The sequence below is a fragment of the Giraffa tippelskirchi genome, chromosome X (genome assembly GCF_054371585.1).
Source record: "Giraffa tippelskirchi isolate mGirTip1 chromosome X, T2T-mGirTip1v1.2.pri, whole genome shotgun sequence".
NCBI lineage: Eukaryota > Metazoa > Chordata > Mammalia > Artiodactyla > Giraffidae > Giraffa > Giraffa tippelskirchi.
In genome coordinates, this window is record NC_137289.1 from 80,752,608 (window position 1) to 80,777,224 (window position 24,617).

Consider the following 24,617-nt stretch of genomic DNA (forward strand, 5'->3'; position numbering starts at 1 on the left):
TAGGGAAGGAGTTTAAATTCTCAGTAGGACCAAAGGAAGTTAAGGAAGGACATGGGTGATAAGATGTGCTTCCAAATAGCTTCAAAATTCTGCTATTCATCATAAAATGTTAGTCTGGAATATACTGAACCTTTACCCATGACTCATCACTATCATAGTTCTTTTATTCTTAAATAATTTTCCTATACATCTTGTAATTGTTTTTTTTTTTTTGGAGTACTGTTAATATAGCATATAATCCATCAGTTTTACACACAAGCACTCTCATTAACTGAAAACTAAAGAGTATATTAAGACAGAAAGATCAGTCATTTTTAGCCAATACGTTATGCCGCCAATAGACAACAGAAATTTTCTTTTTAATATAGCATTTGTAAATTCTTTATTTGTCCCAAGCAAGGAATTGAATGCATATAATGTTTTAAAGCTTCATGCTTGTGAGATATATATAGTATTTATATATATTCATATGAATATATATATTTTAATATAACTCTTTAAAAATACACTAATGGCCAAAGGTACTGTGGTAAAAAACATCTCATAAATATTGGTTATTTGAAAATGCCATCTTTGGTGTACTTCTTGAGTCAAATAACATAATACAGAGAAGACGGATTAAGCACGGTAGTTTAAGTGACAAATTCTCAGAATATGCCTGTTGGATCATGCTGTGATGGAAAAACTTGTAATGGCCAATGAAAATTGAGATGGAAACTAATAAAAATTCAGAAACAAGTAAAAATAGTGAAGTTATCTGAGGGCCTTATTTATATTCATTCAGGACAGCTCCTCCTGTCATCCCAGGTAACATTGATCATGGATCCTTTTCGTCATTATAGGAAGAAAATATTGCTTTATTCCCAGAATATGTGATATAGTGAGTAGATATTCAGACACTTGATGAACACATAAAATTGTTGAATAAATTCCAGCACTATGCAAAATCTCACATGAGGAGGCACTTGAGTGTCATGTTAGAAACATCTTTGGTAAGGGCAAGATGGAAAAAAGCTTCAGTGAGTAATAATGAAAATATATTCACTTACTTATTAACACTAAAATCTCCACATATTAAGACGTTGGTCATATTGGTCATAAAAATGGTAAATGCCATGGATGAAATACTCTGTCAGCTTTTTGCTTTTTGACATTTAGAGTCTTTTTTTTTTTTTACCAGATGATGATAGAAAACTTCACATTAAGAGTTGGTCATTTTCATTCTTTTCAACTGTTTGGGGAAAAAAAATAAAGAAATCTGTATAAATGGTCACAGTATTGGCTGTCCAGCTGGGTGTACTATTCTTCAGATCCACAAATCAACTTGATAGTTGATGACTTACTAATGTCCAGTGTTTTCCAGAATCACTTTCTTCAGTGTTCCTTAAAACTATAGTAAGAGTTTGTATCTAAATCAATTCAATTAGGAAACAAAATATATGCTTGCAAAGTCCAGGATTTTAATGTCTTCTGAATCTGTTGTCTTTGAAATTAGGCATTTTTGTTAGGCATTGAAAATTCACTGATGATACTATTCACTAGAAAAAGAAATGAAGTAAAGGTAGCAAAGGAACTGACTGAATACAGAATTGTTGGCACTGGTTTTTCCTATACTGCTGGATTTTAAAACATGAGTCTGTTCTTTTATATTTTAATAAAATATTCAGTCATCTCTAATTTATTTGTCATAGCAAATTTGAGTCATAAGTAGTCAGTCAGATTTGAAAATCATTTTAAGTGGTCAACAATATTTGAAAGTTGTTATAGCTAATCAATAACATTTGAAAATTTTAAGAAGGTCAGTTCATAGATGATATTGCATTTACTATGATGGCTTAAGTTATAAATGATAAAAATAGTTGGTAACTGCATAAAAATAAATTTGGAAACTTGCTTTTAGAAAGTGTTTAATAAAAGCAAAGTTTCTATTGTGTGTGTGTGTGTGTTTAAATCATACCACTTGGCACATGAAAGTGCAGTGGGTGGTATGGCTGAAAGAATATAGGTGGGGGTCCAGATGTTACATAATAAGTAGGATACCCTCCCTCAGCAACAAAGTATGGAGCAGGCTGATAAAAGCAAGTTACGTTGTCTGTATTAGGTAGGATATTCTGTTCTCCAAGTACTTTTAAAGCCATAATGGCGATCATATTGAGGGTCTGCCTTCTTTCATATCCCATGAGGCAAACTGTGCTCTCATTCACAACTCCATGCAAGGTCATGAGGTAGTCATACTTGCTCTTTTCTTCACCTATGAAATGGTTGCGGAGGTATGACTCAATCTTCTTTTGCTGTTCTGCTACATCAGGAAAATCAATGAAGAATCTAGAACACATATAACGTTCCAGGTTCTTGATTTCTGCTTCACAAGCTGGTTTAAAGTCACGAACCAGCAAGTTGCTGTATTTCAGAAGGCCACCACCTCTAATTTCTTCAGGTTTTCTGGTAGATATAAGCTTGTACTGTAAATGTGTCATTGCTTCTTGGAAATCTCCATACATGCTTTCAGCTACCACAACAGGGTAGCATTCATTGATTAGGTTACCATTTTTGTCACTGTAGAAATCTAACATGGGATCCAAGACAATTTGAAAGGAATCTACACTAAATTCAAATTGTCGTCTGAGTGAATGAACAAATTTTAGCTCGACATTCTTCCCAGTGTTATTTGACAGAGAGATGAGACTCCAACGATCATTCTTATTGCAAACTTTAACCATCTTCTGCACATAAGCCTCTTTCATAGTATTCAGGGTGATCTTATCTTTTTTTACACCTTTTGGTAAAAAGTCGAATAGACAACCTAGAACTACATCCTTAACAACCTGAAATTCTTGATCACTTGGTAGTTCAACACGAAAAATGACATCCAGATCCTTATAGCTGATTCCACTGTGGCTTGCAAGTATGTAACTTGCTGTGGAACCATTCAATCGAGTATCTTTAACAATAATTCCTTGCTCTATCAGTTGATCTTTCACAACATGAATAATATCTTTTGGTTTCACTGCCAATGTGGGGAAATTTCCCCTTCCATGAACTGGAATTACTTCATCTAACACTTTATCCAGTGTTATAACTTGATCCCAAGTGAGATTGCTGAATCTGATTTCAGACATTATGAGGTCAGTAGATCAACTGGAAAGTAAGCAAAATATTGAGAAGAAATTGAGCATCTTGAAATCAGTGTTTAGCTAAAGCATATGAAAAGTTAAATATAGATTTACCTTCAACATAAATCAAACTAATATTAGACAGTAAATTATCAGTGCATCTAATTGTGTTCAAATCTATAAGTGAAATAAAGGCCACTATGTGTCAAAATTGTTAGATTGATTGGTTCATATAAACAAACATTCTCACAGATTTGTTAGAGTTGTAATTATTTTTGATGTGAAATTGTGGGCTTTCTCAATCTTTCTTCATAAACACTATAATGAGTATATTTGTTTGGTGGTATAAATGTTGTTCACAAGACAACCATAGTATATAATAGAGGTTAACTGTCATGAATTTAAAGTGAGATCAGATAGCATGTCTGTGTATGTTAGACACAACTGACTGAGCAGCATAATATTTAAAAGCAATATATAGCATCTTTAATTCAAAAGCATCATTCTATTATTGTTTCATATATATATTGTTACTCTCATTTTTAAGAAAATTACTGAAGTCTGTTATTACAGTATGAACTCCTTGAATTGGTAGCTCTTAAAGAAATGCTGGTTGAAGAAAATAAAGAATGTAATTTTAAAACTAAAAAGAAACAAACAAATGCTATTACTACATTTGTCTCCAAAATGAGAACAAGTATATACAAAAGCATAAGATTCCTAATTTTGTTTTCTGCTGATGTGTAATATGACATGCTCAGAAAATTTTATACTTGGAGGAATATTAGGAAGTTAAAATTATAGACATTATAAATATAATTAAATTTAATTATATTATGATCTAATTAGGTACATTTATAGTTATTACATGGATCTCCAAACACTTTCTTAAAGCTATTTAAACAATAAACCTAGTAAATGAAGTTCATTATAGACATAGATTTGGGTTTAGGCATTCTTTCCAGAATTCCAGAAATAAAAATTATACAGAGCTTAAGACAGGTTTATATAGACAGTATTCATATTTGGCTTAACTAGGGAGCCATTAGAACAGAGTTTAAATATTTAGCCATTTATGTTGTATATTTCCCCAGTAGAACTATAGCAAATAGAATCATCTTATTTCAAATCTACTGAATCATTGACTATAATAAAGCCTTTGACTGTGTGGATCACAATAAACTGTGGACAATTCTTAAAGAGATGGGAATACCAGACCACCTTACCTGTCTCCTGAGAAACCTGTATGCAGGTCAAGAAGCACCAGTTAGAACTGTGTATGTAAAAATGGGCTGGTTCAAAATTGGGAAAGGAGTATGTCGAGGTTATATATTGTCACTCTGCTTATTTAACTATATGCAGAGTACATCATGCAAAATGCTGGGCTGTTTGAATCTCAAGCTGGAGTCAAGACTGCCAGGAGAAATATCAACAACCTCAGATATGCAGATGACACCACTTTAATGGCTGAAATTGAAGAGGAACTGAAGAGCCTCTTGATGAGGGTGAAAGAGGAGAGTGAAAAAGCAGGCTTAAAAGTCAACATTCAAAAAACTAATATCATGGCATCTGGTCCCATCACTTCATGGCAAATAGAGGGGGGAAAAACGGAAACAGGGACAGACTTTATTTTCTTGGGCTCCAAAATCATTGTGGATGGTGACTGCAGCCATGAAATTAAAAGACGCTTGCTCCTTGGAAGAAAACAGCATATTAAAAAGCAGAGACATTACTTTGCCAACAAAGGTCCACATAGTCAAAGCTATGTTTTTTCCAGTCATGGATGGATGTGAGAGTTGGACCATAAAGAAGGCTGAGCACCAAAGAATCAATGCTTTTGAATTGTGGTGCTGGAGAAGACTCTTGAGAGTCCCTTTGGACTGCAAGGAGATCAAACCAGTCAATCCTAAAGGAAACCAACCCTGAATATTCATAGGAAGTACTGATGCTGAAGCTGAAGCTACAATACTTGGGCTACTTGATGTGAAGAGATGACTCACTGGAAAAGACCCTGATGCTGGGAAAGATTGAGGGCAGGATTAGAAGGAGGTGACAGAGGATGAGATGGTTGGATGGCATCACCAACTCAATGGACATGAGTTGGAGAAAACTTCAAGATAGTGAAGGACAGGGAAGCCTGGTGTGCTATAGTCCATGGGGTTGCAAAGAGTCAGACTCAACTTAGCGACTGAAGAACAAACGACATTTCACATCTGTAGGACCAACTTTGACAGCCCAAGCATGTTGCAAAAAGTTAATTAAGCAACGGCAGATCTGTGTCAGTGAGAAGTTTCTTTATATGGAATCCCCATGAATATGAATTAAAGAGTATTTATTTTTATTATGTGATGAAATGGCCCACATAACGTGTTGTGTGTTTTATTTTAAACCACACTAATTGCCAATGTTCATACAATTTTATCAGCTATGTCAATATCCAGATCAATCCTTAAAGATAAATGAATTGACTACACACTGGGCTGTTGGATGCTGGTCATTCATCTGTCAAGTGAAATTATCTTTATAGTATAAACTAACTTTATATCTTTAGGACAGTGGAAAGAACAAAATGCTATATGAATGACAGAATATGCAATAAGAACTGGCATGTTTATTTTTTAATTAATTTTCTTGGAATTACCACTGAATTATTTGAAGCTAAAGAAGTTTGTTATCCTCAAATTCTCAACCTGGAAAACTAATAGTTAATGACATTGGCTGGTTTCATGTAAAGACTTTAGGGAATTCAATAATTTACTTAATACATATTTTGGCAACAGCACAAGTAAATTATGCCATTTTAACTTATATATAAATAAGTTCCCCAAATACTTTTTTAAATGCAAATTTATTTTGCATTTTGCAGAAATTTTTCTTTATGTAATGGCAAATTTCCTGTTCAATATTAGGTAAAAGTTAAAAACTCAATGTCCGAGGGAATTGCCTGGTGACCCACTGGTTATGATTATGTACTTTCACTGCTGAGGGCCTGGGTTCAATCCTTGGTCAGGGAACTAAGATCCCACAAGCCAAGCAATGTGGCAAAAAGGAAAAAGCAATCAATGGCCTAACCCCAGGCTTACAATCCTCATTTAATCCCTACTTCTAATCACCAATGATCTGAAAATAAAGATCATTTACATTGTTATAATGACATTACTGAAGTTATCAAATTTGTTTCCATACAAAAGTTTCCAGGACATTAATATGTAAATAAAACCAACCAAAATTATGAATAAGTTAACTGTCTAATTGCCAGAATGCAGGAGTCCTTTATAAAAAAGGTATCTTTCAAATCGGGAAATCTGAAGTCTCGCTTTATATATTCAATCTGCTCATAGATATTAGAGGAAAGGAAGGAACATAATTTGGTTTCCCAGACAGAACCACAGTAAGATCTTGCAAAGATGAGAAAGAGATCCAATTTCTCCAAAGTAAACATATACATGGCCAAAAAGCACACGAAAAGATGCTCAATATCACTAATTATGAGAGAAATACAAATCAAAATTATAATGAGTTATCACCTCATACTGGTTAGAATGGCTACCATCAAAAAGTCTATAAACAATAAATGCTGGAAAAGGTGTGGAGAAAAGGGAACCAACCTACATTGTTGGCACAAATGTAAATTGGTACAGCCACTGTGAAGAACAGTAAAAATAGAACTACTATATGATCCAGCAATCCCACTCTTGGACATATACTCAGGAGAGAAATATTATATTAACCTAAGAGAAAACTGTTACTGATATTTGAATCATTCAAATCTGAAAGAAACTTTAATAAAATAATGATTGGGATAACAATGAACCCACAAGTCATAATGATCAGTAGTTTGTGTCTGTCTCTATGATTTTTTTAAAAATGTAAGATTATCTACTGTTCTGTAGTTCTGCATTTCACAAATAAAGGCTTGATGTCAATCAAGTAGTTGGCTACTCAAACTATATTCTTTTGATTGAATAATTGCTGGGGAGTACAGGAGTAATTGTGAAAGGAATAAAGTATTGCAATAGCTATGTAGATATAAATAAAATACACCTTTTAACCAATGTATTGAGAGAGTTATGTACAGGCAGGTTGATAGGGAGACTGGGGACCCCCAAGGAGGAGGAGGCAACGAACACTTTTTTTCTTTCTTTATACATTCTTATTGCCCTATTTGCATAGGAAATGTATTTCTTAACCTCTGTGTTACTATGACCACAATCTATATCACCTAAAAACTAGCTTTCTTTAGGCCTGGAGATAATGATTACAAACAATATTGCTCACCCAGGAACATGCTCCTCAGATCACGTTCTCCCTGGCTAGTCTTGGGCCAACATTATCTCAGAATATATGTTATGAGAGAAGGTCTAGGTAAAACTTCCACAGCCTTGAGCTCTGGGTTAATCAGTTTTGTCTGGCTAATCTTGTGCTGATGTCACCCCAGGATGTATGATAAGGGAAACTGAAGTGAAGTGAAAGTTTCTCAGTCATGTCTGACTTTTTGTGACTCCATGGACTATACAGTCCATAGAATTCTCCAGGCCAGAATATTGGATTGGTAGCCTTTCCCTTCTCCAGGGGATCTTCCCAAACCAGGGATCGAACCCAGGTCTCCTGCATTGCAGGTGGATTCTTTACCAGCTGAGTTACAAGGGAAGCCCATGATAAGGGAAAGGGTCTGGACAAAATTTTCACAGCCTTGAGGCATTCCTTTACTAATTCCCAGAAGCTAACAAAAAAGTATATAATGCTCTGCTTAAACTAGTAAGGTGGGTACTCTTTCTATCCCCTTCCAATGTCTATGTCAGTAGCTTTTTCTATCACTTTCACTTTAAATAAAAATCTCTGCTACACACAGCTCTGAGTGATTGAGACTGTGTCTTTGGTCCTGGAGTTAAATCTTCTCCTTCAGAGACCATGAATTCGGTGGCACCTTTCACCAAACACCATAAAGCTATTATATTGAGGGCTTGTCCAGGATCTGATGACAAGGTTAGGAAACTCAGAGCCCTAGCTCTTTTGCTCTTTTACTGTAAAGCCTCCAGTTTAGTAACACTAAGGTGTCCTGTTTGTGTGAATGCCCTGAGCCTGAGATGTAAAACCGAGCACAGAGTGATAGCTGTGTCTGGTTTGCGGTTCCATGGATGTGCCTCATATTGCTTAAGGCAGCCCCGAAAGGGGATCCTGACATGGGGATTATACAGTCCCGTCAATGTCAAGAGGTGTCCTTTGTCCCCATGAGGGGAGCAGTCAAAAATGGATGAGCATATTGTCTGAACTTTCCTTTCCTGGTTAACTTTTCCTGGTCTCGCTGACCATTTCATAACTGCTTAGGGAACTGAAGCTACTAACCTTGTATGGCAGATTGTAGATTTTGGGGGGATTTTTCAATCAATGCTGTTGTGTTCTTCTAGTTAGACCCCCATCTCAAGTTTTGCTAGTACTATAGTACCTAACCTTATTAGAGATCAAAAGTTACATCTCAGCTGTTTTTTTTATAAACTGCAGGCAGGAACACATTAGGGAGCTAGGTGGAGCTCTAGCTCTAGGAACATCTCCTTGGCAAGAAATCACTCTCCTGGCAGCCTGCATGAGATCCCAGAGACCCAGAGATGAGTCCTTGTCACGATCGTGCCTCTGGACTATATGGATAGAGGCAATGCTAGCAAACATGAGATTTCTGAGAATACAAATCATGTAATCCAAGACTTGGTACATGGAAAGCATTCCAAAAGGCTACTCTGTTACATCCCAGGTGGCATCAGGGGGAAAAGGGGAAATCAAATGAAGATCTTGATGATAAAGGACTGGACATCAATTTGGGATGATCCCAGGTCCACCCCTGGTGCATCTCCACCCATCTTTGGTGGTGAGACGAGGAAGGCAGACAACTAAGACAGTTTGGGATGCCACCAGGTCCACCCCTGGGTGCATTTCCACCCCCCCCCCATTAGTGGAAAAAGGAAGAGTGGACATAAACAAATACATTTTTAGGATGCTGCAGGGTCTATCCCCTGGCACATCTCCACCCCTGCTCAGTGGTAGAACGAGGAGGGCCAGATGAAACAAACAATGCACCTGTGTCAGTAAGGTAGACTAAGTCCAACCAGATGATCGGAAAGAGGAAGCTTTTGGTGGAGAGTCTACCTCTTCCCCATCTAGAGCAGGGAGGGATGCCTCTGGTAGAGAAACAAAAGTGCTGGATGCTGCTTTTTCTCTCTTATAGATGGGAGCTTCACATAGTTCCAGTACTACCCCTTTAGATTGCATCTTGAAAAACTGGGATAAGTTTGATACCCAGAGCCTAAAAAGTCCCTTATATACGGGCATTCTTTGATTTAAGAGAAGACCTCATCTCCCCAGAGAGACAATTCCTGCTGGAACAACATCTTATCAGTCAGCCTGCTCCTGTCATCAGAGCCAATTTGAACATTCTCTGATTTAAATTTTAGCTATGAAGGAGAGATGACATTTTTGACACTGGATGGCCATGATATTCTTTAGAATCCAGGGAAAATTGGTTAAAATAAAATCATTTTAAAAATTGCAAAATTGGTTCTTTTTACATGTACAATTAGGAAAAAGCTGGCTTGTTAAAATACTTTTTTTTTTTTTTTTTGGAACTATGATCCTGTCTGAGAAGCAAAAACATGCCTAGAAAAATCCTTAAGTTAACTCTTTCCATATCCTTGAGAGATGCAGCCCACCCTGTCTGAAACTCCAGCTGTGAGCAAATTAGCAGAACTTCAAGCCAAGGAGAAAAAAAGGACAAAGAGACATTTTAAATCTCAAGCGAAAAACTGTGAGATCTCTGTTGGTCCAGATTTATATATGTCTCAGTGGTCTTCATCTATGGATAATATTGCTGAAGTTAATTTGTTATAGTTGCTGAAGGAAAGTAAGATGTGTGTTTTTAATAAACAGGTATAAGGGATGGAATTACATTCTATTAAAGGAAAAGGAAGTTAAGTCTGAACTTATAGGTGATTGTTCTCTGAACGGGCAAATAAAATGATGAATTCAGAAAGGGTAAAAAAGGTTTATAGCAAGTGCAAAAAAGGTTTGTAGCAAGTATACAAAAAGTATGTGACAAGTGGAAGAGAGTTTTGTGCATGGTACAAGTACCTTAAAACATTAAACTGCCTTTGAAATATTATTACTTGGGCTAAGTAAAAAAGCTATTGTTTCACAGTGAATATAAGCTGGTACCAAACTGGAAGTTGGTTTTCTCTCCCTATTAAAAGAACAAAGTTTTCTTAGAATATGGCTTTTGATATGTTATATTGCCAAGAGGTTTAACTAAGTTATTAAAAAGACACTCTCAGTTTAAAGCTTATCTCAGTAACCAATCTTTAAATAAAGATCAGGTGCTCCAAGATCTACAACCAGGAGATTAACAACAGGCTATATTCATTTAACAAACTAAATCAGATAACCTGGAGATATCACTGGGCTATACCCAATGGAAGTTCTTAAGTTCTTACTTATAATGTTGCCTGTTTCAAAAGTGTTGTCCCTTACATTATCAAGTGTGTGACAGTGATTGTAATAGTGTGACTCTATAAATGAGAAGAAGCAACAAGAGAGAATATTTTCCTAGACCAAGAGGCTAGTAAGACAGGTGTGGTCCAGAAACTTTTGCTACTCAAAGGGCCTAGTCCAGTAACAGCACACTGAGTGGCCTATCAGTGAAATCTTCAACAGACCTGGGAATGAACCTTCCTACAAGATGGTCATAAAATGCCCCCAAACCATGGTCAAACTCATAGCCATGAAGGTGCCCTGCGATTGAAAACTGGCACTTGCTATCTGCCTCTACGAAGATTAAAACATGGCAACATCCCCTGAAAGGAATTCAGGTGGAAATCAGAAATTAGGCACTCACTCTAAGCTCTGGGAAAATGGACAAAACAGGCCTTCAGACAGTCAGATATTTTCAGGAAAACAATTTTTCTTGAGCCCAAGTTCTTACATCTTCTCATACCTAAAAAATTCACTAAAATTGTTATAAGATTTGTCTGTTAAAGTTCAGGTTGTCACTCTTTCAACTACTTCTAACTGGGTTTGTTCCATTCTTATAGACAGGGCAAACCAAGTGTTGACTCTATCTAGACCAGGATCAAAATTACTACCAAATGTAATGTAATTCTTATTCTTCTTTGGACCACTGATTACAATAATTCTTTTACTGATTTTTGGTCCCTGCCTTTTTACTTTCTAAAGGATAAAACAACTTCCCAGACGAAATAACGGTGATACAGAGATTCTGGTCACTCTTAAAAATGGACTCCCCTGATGTTCCACTCTGGTCACAGATACAATCTTGGTTTACAAGCGCTCCTTGGTGAAAAACTATCTTGACCATAATAACTGTAATCATCTTATTCTTGCTGTTTGCTCCTTACATTTGTATCTGTATAATAGGATTTGTTTTTAACCGTTTGAAAGCTTTTAAATTACAAATGATTGTTCATGTCCCTGCAGTTTCTACTGCCTCCTCTAGTTATTACTTGGGGCCCTTAGATCAGAGACCCTAAATAAAAGGGTAAGGAGAATACGTTGCTTCAACAATTTAGGGTCAGAACCACTCACCAGCAGCAAGCAGTTATAGACAGATTTCTTTGTCCCTTTTCCTTCAGCAGCAATATTCTCCTAAAAGAAAAAGTGGAGAACGAGAGAGCAGGTTTACAGGGAGTCTCAGAGAGCCTAGGGAACCCCGAGAAGGAGGAGGCAGCAAACATTTTCTTTTATTCATACATTCTTTTGCCCTATTCACATAGGACATGTTTTTCTTAAGCTCTGTGTTACTATGACAACAATCTATCTCGCCTAAAAACTAGCTTTCTTTAGGCCCAGAGCTAATGATTACAAACAATATTTCTCACCCAGGGACATGCTGCTCAGATCAAGCTCTCCCTGGCTAGTGTTGAATCAACGTTATCTCAAAATGTATGTTATGAAAAAAGATCTGGGTAAACCTTTCACAGCCTTGAGCTCTGGGTTAACCCATTCCTTCTGGTTAATCTCACGCTGATGTCATCTCAGAATGTATGTTACAGGAAAGGGTCTGGGAAAAATTTTCACAACCTTGAGGCATTCCTTTTATCTATTCTCAACAGCTAACAGAAAAGTATATAATGCTCTGCTTTAACTAGTGAGGTGGGTACTTTTTCTACCCCCTTCTGATATCTATGTCAAAAGCTTTTCCTATCACTTTCACTATAATAAAATCCTTGCTACACAAAAGCGCTTGAGTGATTGAGACTGCATCTTTTGTCCCAGAATTAAATCTTCTCCTTCGGAGACCACAAATCTGGCACCAACCACCATTCACCATATGCTAAACTATCACCTTGGGGGCTCATCCAGGATCTGAACCCAGGACCTCTCATGACTGAAGTGAAAACCATGCCTCTAGCCGAACTAGCCAGTTGTAACTGCTACACAAAAGATCTAAGTGATTGAGACCATGTCTTTGGTCCCAGAGTTAAATCTTCTCCTTCAGAGACCATGAATCTGGCAGCACCATTCACTAAACACTGTAAGCTATCACTATCTTAACAGGCTTGTTTTATTTGATTTGGAGATTTGGATTGCTACATATACACCATTGATACTATGTATAAAATAGATAACTAATAAGAACATACTGTATAGTACAGTGGACTCTATTTAATGCATTATGGTGAGCTGAATAGGAAGGAAGTACAAAAGGGAGGGGATATTTGTATATGCATAGCTGATTCACTTTGCTGAACAGTAGAAATTAACACAACATTATAAGACAACTATACTCCAATAGAAATTATTTTTTTAAATTCCCAGCAGAAAACATTTTTTTGCTTGATTATTGTGGTAACCATAGCATGTGATACCAGTTAGAGATAATAAAAACATCTGAGTCAGTACTAATGAGGTGGATGAAACTGGGGCCTATTATACAGAGTGAAGTAAGTCAGAGAAACAAAAATGCTATATATTAACACATATATATGGAATTTAGAAAGATGGCAACAATGATCCTACATGAAAGCAAAGCAAAAGAGACACAGATATAAAGAACAGACTTTTGGACTCTTTGGGAGGAGGCAAGGGTGGGATGATTTGAGAAAGTAGCTTTGAAACATGTATATTACCATATTTAAAACAGATGACCAGCACAAGTTTGGTGCATGAACCAGGGCACCCAAAGACAGTGCTCTGGGACAACCCAGAGGGACAGGGTGGGGAATGAGATGGGATGGGGGTTCACGATGGGAGGACACATGTATACCCGTGGCTGATTCATGACTATGCATGGCAAAAATCACCACAATATTGGAAATATCCTCCAATTAAAAAATAAAATAATTAAAAAAATAAAAGCAGTGAAAGGCAAAGTAAGTGAGCTGCTTTAAATGGGATAAAAGTGATCTCTGTGAGGGTGGGGCTAAGATGGCGAAGGAATAGGACGGGGAGACCACTCTCTCCCCCACAAATTTATTGAAAGAACATCTGAACGCTGAGCAAACTTCACAAAACAACTTCTGAACGCTGGCAGAGGACATCAGGCATCCAGAAAAACAGCCCATTATCTTCAAAAGGAGGTAGGACAAAATATAAAAGATAAAAAGAGAGACAAAAGAGTTAGGGATGGAGACCCGTCCTGGGGAGGGAGTCGTAAAAGAGGAAAAGTTTCCAAACACCAGGAAACCCTCTCACCGGCGGGTTTGGGGGAAGATTTCGAATCTCGGAGGGCAACATAACTGGGAGAAAAAATAAACAAAACCCACAGATTACGTGCCTAAAGGCAAATCCCAGCAAAGAACCCCAGACGCTCGCATCCTCCACCAGCAAGTGGGGGCTGAACAGAGAGGAGCGGGCGGCACTGCTTAGGGTAAGGACTGGGCCCAAATGCCCTGAGGGCAATCTGATGGAGCTAATGTGAGATAGCAACCTAAACTCTGGGACAGCCAGAGAGAGAACTATCCCACGAAAAGCCCAATTCCAAGGCACTGCCGGCCCGCTCACAGAACAAAGGACTGAGCAATGCCAGAGGAGAGCTAGCCGGCTGCGGACCGCCCCATCCCCTGACGGACACATCAGGCAGGCGGGGCTAGCCAGAGCCAGAAAGGGGCAAACTCGGCCCCAGAGAGGGCACCCCCTACCAAACTGCAAACAGGCTTCCAGTTTCTAAGCAAAGACTGCCTGAGATCCCGGAGGGTCGACAGCTGCCGGGAGGTTCGCAGCCAGAGACCAGCTCCCCAGAACTGACACAAAGCACACCGGAGCTGGGCACGCCCATAAACTGAGGAAGGGACCAGGGAGATGATAAGCCGCACTGCCCCAATAGGGGAGAGTGCGCTCGCCAAACTCCTGGCTGCCTGAGCTGCTCCGACCGGGGATCGGCACAAACCACAGGCCCAACCGAGTCTGCACCTTTGTGGAGTACCGGAGAATCTGAACCTGAGCGGCTTAGACCTGGGAAGTGCACGCATCTTAGGGCCCACTCTCCAGCAGAGTAACCTGAAGCCTGAGCAGGGTAGACTGGAAAAGCACACACGCCGTGAGCGGGGGCAAACCCAGTGTGGCCGAGACACTGCGAGCTCTCCACAGTGATATTGGTTTGCAGTGTTCCTCCCTCCCCACAGCACAACTGAAGAAGCAAACTAAAGAGACCACCTCCACCCCCTTGTGGCAGGGCGGAAATTAGACACTGAAGAGACCTGCAAACAGAAGCCAAACAAAACAGAGGGAAAGCACTTTGGAAGTGACAGGCCAACAGATTAAAATCCCTGTAGTTAACACTGACTACATTGAAAGGGGCCTATAGATCTTGAAAAGTATAAGCAGGAACAAGGATCTATCTGAAACTGAACAGACCTCACACTGCTCACAACAGCTCCAGAGAAAGTCCTGGATATATTTTTACTATTATCATTTTTTTTTAATTTTTAATTTTTTTTCTTTTTTCTTTAAGTCCTCTATTACACCTTTAATTTTCATTTTTATAACCCACTATTACCTTGCAAAAAAAAACCCCTATTTTTAAAGCAAACTGCATAGATATATCTTATATTTTTTGTGATTTTTTTTTATATTGTATTTTTTTAAGAGTCTAACCTCTACTCTAGATTTTTAATCTTTGTTTTACATATTTGTTATCAATTTTGTACATTTAAGAACCCAATCTTTATTACCCATTTTTACTCAGGAGTGTGATTACTGGCTTGATTACCCTCTCCCCCTATTGACGCTTTTTCTTCTCCCCCAGGGAACCTCTATCTCCCACCCTCCTCCTTCTCTTCTCAACCCAATTCTGTGAATCTCTGAGGGTGATCTGGGCACTGGAGAACACTTCAGCAACAGAATACTGCCCAGATCTCTCTCTCTCCTCACGATTCCTCCCTTTCTACGCACACAAACCTCTATTACCTTCCTCCCCCCTCTCTATGTATCTTCATGAACCTCTCTGAGGGTTCCAGATTGTGGAGAGCACAGAGGGATGTGCTTACTGGTTAAGACTGCTCTCTCCACGTTTGAGTCCCCCTCTTCTCCTCCTGGTCACCTCTCCATGTAACTCAGTGAACCTCTCTGGGTATCCCTCACTGTGGAAAATCTTTTCAACATTAACCTAAAAGTTTTATTATCGATGCTATATGGATGGAGAAGTCTTGACGCTACTGCAAGAATAAGACTGAAAGCCAGGGGAAACATTAATTAATAAGAGATCATCCAAAAGCCTCCACATATACATTGAAACCAAGCTCCACCCAAGAGCCAATACGTTCCAGAGCAAGACATACCACGCAAATTGTCCAGCAACGCAGGAACATAGCCCTGAGCATCAATATACAGGCTGCCCAGAGGCACACCAAATCCATAGACATCTTAAAACTCAATACTGGACACTCCATTGCACTCTAGAGAGAACAGATCAAGCTCCACCCACAAGAACACCGACACAAGCTCCCCCAAAGAGGAAACCTTGACAAGCCACCCGTCCAACCCCACCCACAGTGAGGAACCTCCACAATAAAAGGAACTTCAAACTACCAGAATACAGAAAGGCCACGCCTAACACAGCAATCTAAACAAGATGAAAAGGCAGAGAAATACTCAGCAAGTAAAGGAAAATGATAAATGCCCACTAAACCAAACAAAAGAGGAGGAGATAGGGAATCTATCTGCAAAAGAAATTAGAATAATGATAATAAAAATGATCCAAAATCTTGAAAACAAAACGGAGTTACAGATAAGTAGCCTGGAGACAAGGATTGAGAAGATGCAAGAAATGTTTATCAAGGACCTAGAAGAAATAAAAAGGAGTCAATATATAATGAATAATGAAATAAAGGAGATAAAAGACACTCTGGAGGGAACCAACAGTAGAATAACGGAGGCAGAAGATAGGATAAGTGAGGTAGAAGATAGAATGGTGGAAATAAATGAAGCAGAGAGGAAAAAAGAAAAAAGAATCAAAAGAAATGAGGAAAACCTCAGGGAACTCTGGGACAATATGAAACGCCCCAACATTTGAATCATAGGAGTCGCAGAAGAAGAAGATAAAAGGAAAGGCCATGAAAAAATACTCGAGGAGATAATAGTTGAAAATTTCCCTAAAATGGGGAAGGAAATAGTCACAGAAGTCCAAGAAACCCAGAGAGTCCCAAACAGGATACACCCAAGGGGAAACACCCCAGGACACATATTAATCAAATCAACAAAGATCAAACACAAAGAGCAAATATTAAAAGCCACAAGGGAAAAACAACAAATAACACACAAGGGGATCCCCATAAGGATAACAGCTGATCTTTCAATAGAAACTCTTCAGGCTAGAAGGGAATGGCAGGCCATACTTAAAGTAATGAAAGAGAATAATCTACAACCCAGATTACTGTACCCAGCAAGGATCTCATTCAGATATGAAGGAGAATTCAAAAGCTTTACAGACAAGCAAAAGCGGAGGGAATTCAGCACCACCAAACCAGCTCTCCAACAAATGCTAAAGGATCTTCTCTAAACAGGAAACACAGAAAGGATGTTTCAACACGAACTCAAAACAACAAAGTAAATGGCAACGGGATCATCCTTATCAATAATTACCTTAAATGTAAATGGGTTGAATGCCCCAACCAAAAGACAAAGACTGGCGGAATGGATACATAAACAAGACCCCTATATATGCTGTCTACAAGAGACCCACCTTAAAACTAGGGACACATACAGACTGAAAATGAAGGGATGGAAAAACATATTTCATGCAAACGGAGACCAAAAGAAAGCAGGAGTCACAATGCTCATTTCAGATAAAATAGACTTTAAAATAAAGGCTGTGAAAAGAGACAAAGAAGGACACTACATAATGATCAAAGGATCAGTCCAAGAAGAAGATATAACAATTATAAATATATATGCACCCAACATAGGAGCACCACAATATGTAAGGCTAATACTAACAAGTATGAAAGGGGAAATTAACAATAACACAATAATAGTGGGAGACTTTAATACTCCACTCACACATATGGATAGATCAACTAAACAGAAAATTAACAAGGAAGCACACACTTTAAATGATACAATAGACAAGTTAGATTTAATTGATATTTACAGGACTTTCCACCCAAAAACAATCAATTTCACCTTTTTCTCAAGTGCACACGGAACTTTCTCCAGGATAGATCACATCCTGGGCCATAAATCTAGCCTTGGTAAATTCAAAAAAATTGAAATCATCCCACTCATCTTCTCTGACCACAAAGCAGTAAGATCAGACCTCAATTACAGGGAAAAAAACTATTAAAAATTCCAACATATGGAGGCTAAACAACATGCTTCTGAATAACCAACAAATCACAGAAGAAATCAAAAAAGAAATCAAAATATGCATAGAAACGAATGAAAATGAAAACACAGCAACCCAAAACCTATGGGACACTGTAAAAGCAATGATAAGGGCAAGGTTCATAACAATACAGGCGTACCTCAAGAAACAAGGAAGAAATCAAATAAATAACCTAACTCTACATGTAAAGCAACTCGAGAAGGAAGAAATGAAGAACCTCAGGGTTAGTAGAAGGAAAGAAATCTTAAAAATTAGGGCAGAAACAAATGCAAAAGAAAGAAAGAGACCACAGCAAAAATCAACAAAACCAAAAGCTGGTTTTTCGAGAAGATAAACAAAATTGACAAGCCATTAGCCAGACTCATCAAGAAACAACGGGAGAAGAATCAGATCAACAAAATTAGAAATGAAAATGGAGAGATCACAACAGACTCCACAGAAATACAAAGGATCATAAGAGATTACTACCAACAGCTATATGCCAATAAAATGGACAACTTGGAAGAAATGGACAAATTCTTAGAAAAGTATAACTTTCCAAAACTGAACCAGGAAGAAATAGAAGATCTTAACAGACCCATCACAAGCACGGAAGTCGAAACTGTAATCAGAAATCTTCCAGCAAACAAAAGCCCAGGACCAGACGGCTTCACAGCGGAATTCTACCAAAAATTTAGAGAAGAGCTAACACCCATCCTCCTCAAACTCTTCCAGAACATTGCAGAGGAAGGTAAACTTCCAAACTCATTCTATGAGGCCACAATCACCCTAGTACCAAAACCAGATAAAGATACCACAAAAAAAGAAAACTACAGGCCAATATCACTGATGAACATAGATGCAAAAATCCTTAATAAAATTCTAGCAAACAGAATCCAACATCATATTAAAACGATCATACATCATGACCAAGTGGGCTTTATCCCAGGAATGCAATTCTTTAACATCCACAAATCAATCAAGGTAATACACCACATTAACAAATTGAAAGATAAAAACCATATGATTACCTCAATAGATGCAGAAACAGCCTTTGACAAAATTCAACATCCATTTATGATAAAAACCCTCCAGAAAGCAGGAATAGAAGGAACATACCTCAACATAATAAAAGCTATATATGACAAACCCACAGCAAACATTATCCTCAATGGTGAAATATTGAAAGCATTTCCCCTAAAGTCAGGAACAAGGCAAGGGTGCCCACTTTCACCACTACTATTCAGCATAGTTTTGGAAGTTTTGGCCACAGCGATCAGAGCAGAAAAAGAAATAAAAGGAATACAGATAGGAAAAGAAGAAGTAAAATTCTTGCTGTTTGCAGATGACATGATCCTCTACATAGAAAACCCTAAAGATTCTACCAGAAAATTACTAGAGCTAATCAATGAATATAGTAAAGTTGCAGGATATAAAATTAACACACAGAAATCCCTTGCATTCCTATACACCAATAATGAGAAAACAGAAAGAGAAATTAAGGAAACAATACCATTCACCATTGCAATGAAAAGAATTAAATACTTAGGAACACATCTACCTAAGGTAACAAAAGACTCTTATATAGAAAACTATAAAACACTGATGAAAGAAATCAAAGAGGACACAAACAGATGGAGAAATATACCGTGTTCATGGATTGGAAGAATTAATATAGTGAAAATGAGTATACTACCCAAAGCAATCTATAGATTCAATGCAATCCCTATCAAGCTACCAATGGCATTTTGCACAGAAGTAGAACAAATCATTTCACAATTTGTATGGAAATATAAGAAACCTCGAATAGCCAAAGCAATCTTGAGAAAGAAGAATGGAACTGGAGGAATCAACCTGCCTGACATCAGGCTCTACTACAAAGCCACAGTCATCAAGACAGTATGGTACTGGCAAAAAGATAGAAATATAGATCAATGAAACAAAATACAAAGCCCAGAGATATATCCACACACCTATGGACACCTTATCTTCAACAAAGGAGGCAAGAATATACAATGGAGAAAAGACAATCTCTTTAACAATTGGTGCTGGGAAAACTGGTCAACCACTTGTAAAAGAATGAAACTAGAACACTTTCTAACACCATACACAAAAATAAATTCAAAATGCATTAAAAATCTAAACGTATGACCAGAAACTATAAAACTCCTAGAGGAAAACAGGCAAAACACTCTCCGACATAAATCACAGCAGGATCCTCCATGACCCACCTCCCAGAATATCGGAAATAAAAGGAAAAATAAACAAATAGGACCTAATTAAAATTAAAAGCTTTTGCACAACAAAGGAAACTATAAGCAAGGTGAAAAGACAGCCTTCAGAATGGGAGAAAATAATAGCAAACGAAGCAACAGACAAACAATTAATCTCAAAAATATACAAGCAACTCCTGCAGCTGAATTCCAGAAAAATAAACGACCCAATCAAAAAATGGGCCAAAGAACTAAACAGACATTTCTCCAAAGAAGACATACAGATAGCTAACAAACACATGAAAAGATGCTCAACATCACTCATTATTAGAGAAATGCAAATCAAAACCACAATGAGGTACCATTTCACGCCAGTCAGAATGGCTGCTATCCAAAAGTCTACAAGCAATAAATGCTGGAGAGGGTGTGGAGAAATGGGAACCCTCTTACACTGTTGGTGGGAATGCAAACTAGTACAGCCACTATGGAGAACAGTGTAGAGATTCCTCAAAAAACTGGGAATAGAACTGCCATATGACCTAGCAATCCCACTGCTGGTCATACACACCGAGGAAACCAGAATTGAAAGAGACGCGTGTACCCCAGTGTTCCTCGCAGCACTGTTTACAATAGCCAGGACATGGAATCAACCTAGATGACCATCAGCAGACGAATGGATAAGGAAGCTGTGGTAAATATACACAATGGAATATTACTCAGCCATTAAAAAGAATACATTTGAATCAGTTCTACTGAGATGGATGAGACTGGAGCCCATTATACAGAGTGAAGTAAGCCAGAAAGAAAAACACCAATACAATATACTAATGCATATATATCGAATTTGAAAGATGGTAATGATAACCCTGTATGCGTGACAGAATAAGAGACACAGATGCATAGAACAGTCTTATGGACTCTGAGGGAGAAGGTGAGGGTGAGATGTTCTGGGACAATAGTATTGAAACATGTATATTATCATATGTGAAACAGAACACCATTCCAGGTTCAATGCATGAGACAAATGCTCAGGGCTGGGGCAATGGAATGACCTAGAGGGATGGGATGGGGAGGTGGGAGGGGGGGTTCAGGATGGGGAACACATGTAAACCCATGGCTGATTCATTGTCAGTGTATTGCAAAAACCACTACGAAATTGTAAAGTAATTAGCCACCAGCTAAAATAAATAAATTTATTTAAAAAAATAAAATAAAATATGTTTAAATGAAAAAAAAAAAGTGATCTCTGTGATAGTAGAGAGCTCCAGTGATTTAGCTGCCTGATGACAGAGAATGCAAATTAAAAGTGAAGTCTATTTCTAATATGCATAATATTGGTTGGACTGAGATTGAAGATTAATGCAGTTTTAACTCACTTTGCCTTGAAAAACATGAGTATTTTGCAGTTATCAATACATATCAACAATTTATCTATATATCTCAACTACCTTGAGTCCACAGTAATCATGAATATTTCCTTTTCTGAATTCCTACAATATCCACTTATATGATCTTAAGGCAATGCTTATAATGGTCACCAAATCAGAACAAATATTCCTTTACAGAGATAGGGATGATTCCCTAGAATATTTCAGATTATAGGCATACTTCAAATATATTGTGGGTTTGGTTCCAGACAACCACAATAAAGCAAATATTGGGAGTTCACTGGCAATCCCATGGTTAGGACTCTGGGTTCTCACCATCAAGGGCCCAGGTTCAATCCCTGGTCAGGGAACTAAGATCCCAAAAGCCTCATAGTGTGGGGCATGTTGGAGCCACTCCTCCTTCATTCTGAACTCTTAGAGGTAGAAAAACGGAGACAGCCATGCAGGGTGAGATTAATAAAGACCTTAGGTCCAACGAAAAGCTAGGTCTGTCTTACTAAATGAAGCAAGTGATATATTTTTTGGTTTTCAGTGTATATGAAATTTGTATTTACACTGGTCTGTAGTTTATTAACAGAGTAAGAAATGTCAACCCACTCCAGTAGTCTTGCCTGGATAATCTCATAGACTAAGGAGCCTGACAGGCTACAGTCCATAGGGTCACAAAGAGTTGGACAAGACTGTAGCAATTTAGCATGCATGCATGTAGTTTATTAAAGTGTGCAATGGCATTGTCTAAAAAAATGTGCATACATGAATTAAAAATACTTTACTGCTAAAAAACACTAACCATCACCTGAGCCTTCAGTGAATCATAATCTTTTGCTGGTGGAGGATTCTGCCCCTATTTTGATGGCTGCTGACTGATAAGGGTGGTGACTGCTGAAGGTTGGGGTGCCTATGGCAATTTCTTAAGACATTGAAGTTTGGCACATCAGTTGACTCTTCCTTTCATGAAAGATTTCCCTGTAGCATGCAATTCTGATTGATAGCATTGTACTCACTATAGAACTTCTTTCAAAATTGGAGTCGATCCTCTGAAACCCTGCCACTGCTTTATCAACTTAGTTTATGTAATATTCTAAAATCCTTTGTTGTCATTGCAACAATCTTCACAGTTTCTTCCTCAGGGGTAGCTTTCATCTCAGGAAATCACCCTCTTTGCTCATCCATAGAATTATCCCTTCCTCCACAAAGTTTTATCATGAGACTAGCAGCAGCAGCAATTCAGTCACATCTCTAGGATCCACTTTTAATTCAAAGTCTATTGCTATTTCCACCACATCTGCAGTTACTTCCTTCACTGAAATCTTGAATCCTTCAAAGTCACCCATGAGGGTTGGTTATTTCAAACTCCTATTAAACGTTAATATCGTGACCTCTTCCCATGAATCACTAATGTCCTTAATAGCATCTAGAATGGTGAATCCTTTCCAGAAGGTTTTATATTTACTTTGCCCAGATCCATCAGAGGAACCACTATGGAGGCTATAGCCTTACAAAAGATATTTCTTAAATAACAAAACATGAAGTCAAAGTAAGTCCATGGGCTGCAGGATTAACACAGGCATGAAAACAGTATTAATCTTGTACATCTCCATCAGAGCTCTTTGGTGACCAGGCACTTGCAAATGAATAGTAATAGTTTGAAAGGAAACTTTTTTCTGAATGGTAAGTTTCAACAATGGGCTTAAGATATTCAACAAACTGTTCTGTAAACACGTGTACTGTCATCCAGGCTTTGTTGTTCCATTTATAGATGCAAGCAGAATAGATACAGCATAATTCTTAAGGGTCCTAGGATTTTCAGAATGGTAAATCAGCATTGGCTTCAGGTTAAAGTCACCATATGCACTAGCCCCTAAACAAGAGAGTCACTTTGCCCTTTGAACCTTTGAAGCCAAGCACTGATTCTCTCCAGTTATGAAAGACCTTGATGGCATTTTCTTCCAATACAAAAACTGCTCCATCTACATTGAAAATCTGTTGTTTAATACATCCAGACCACTAAACATTTCTACATACCAGCAATAAGGCTGTTTTGCTTTATTATCATCTATTTCTTCACTGGAGCAGCATTTTAAATTTCAAGAACTTTTCCTTTGCATTCATGAATTGATTGTTTGGTGTAAGAAGTCTAACTTTCAATTAATCTGGGCTTTCTACCTGCCCTCCTCACTATGCTTATTCATTTCTAGCTTTTGATTTAAAGTGAGAGATGTGTGACTTTTTCAAGTAAACACTTAGAGAAGTCATTGTAGGCTTATTAATTGGCCCAATTTCAACATTGTTATGTCTCAGGGAATAGGAAGGCCTGAGGAGGGGAGAGGTATGGGGAAAAGGCTGTTCAGTGGAGCACTCAGAACACACACAACATTTATCAATTATGTTCACAGCCTTATATGGTCATTGTTCTTGGTGCTCCAAGACAATTATAATAGTAACATCAAAGATCACCAATCACAGTATACCATACAAAATATAATAATAATGAAAAGTCTGAAATATTGTGAAAATTGACAAAATGTGACAGGTGCACAAAGTGAGAAACTGCTGTTGGAAAAATAATGCCAATATACTTGTTTAAAGCACGGCTACATAGGCAGGACACTTGAAGACATAAATCAAAGCAAGATCCTCTATGACCCACCTAGTAGGGTAATGGAAATAAAAACAAAAGTAAACAAGTGGGGCCTGATTAAACTTAAAAGCTTTTGCACAGCAAAGGAAACTATAAGTAAGGTGAAAAGACAACCCTCAGAATGGGAGAAAATAATAGCAAATGAAACAACTGACAAAGGATTAATTTCAAAAATATACAAGCAGCTCATACAACTCAATACCTGAAAAATAAACAACCCAATCAAAAAGTGGGAATAAAGACCTAAGCAGAGATTTCTCCAAAGAAGTCATACAGATGGCTAACAAACACATGAAAAGATGCTCAACATTGCTCACTATTAGAGAAATGCAAATCAAAACTACAATGAGATAGCACCTCACACCGGTCAGAATGGCTACCATCAAAAAGTCTACAAACAATAAATGCTGGAGAGGGTGTGGAGAAAGGGAATCCTCTTGTACCATTGGTGGGAATGTA

General features: G+C 37.9%; 1 protein-coding gene across 6 annotated transcripts in view; it reads right to left on the bottom strand.

Annotated features, from left to right (window-relative positions):
• Positions 1-512: 512 nt before the first annotated feature.
• The window catches only part of TENT5D (terminal nucleotidyltransferase 5D), a 77,254-nt gene continuing 53,149 nt past the window's right edge, over positions 513-24,617 (bottom strand). For all 6 annotated transcript variants that reach the window (XM_081565938.1, XM_081565940.1, XM_081565939.1 and 3 more), the window contains 2 exons: positions 11,700-11,759; positions 513-3,138 (listed from right to left, as the gene is read on the bottom strand). In XM_081565938.1, the coding sequence (XP_081422064.1) occupies positions 1,947-3,119 (1,173 nt within the window). In that variant the 5' untranslated portion in view covers positions 3,120-3,138; positions 11,700-11,759 and the 3' untranslated portion in view covers positions 513-1,946. The remainder of the gene's footprint in view (positions 3,139-11,699; positions 11,760-24,617) is intronic.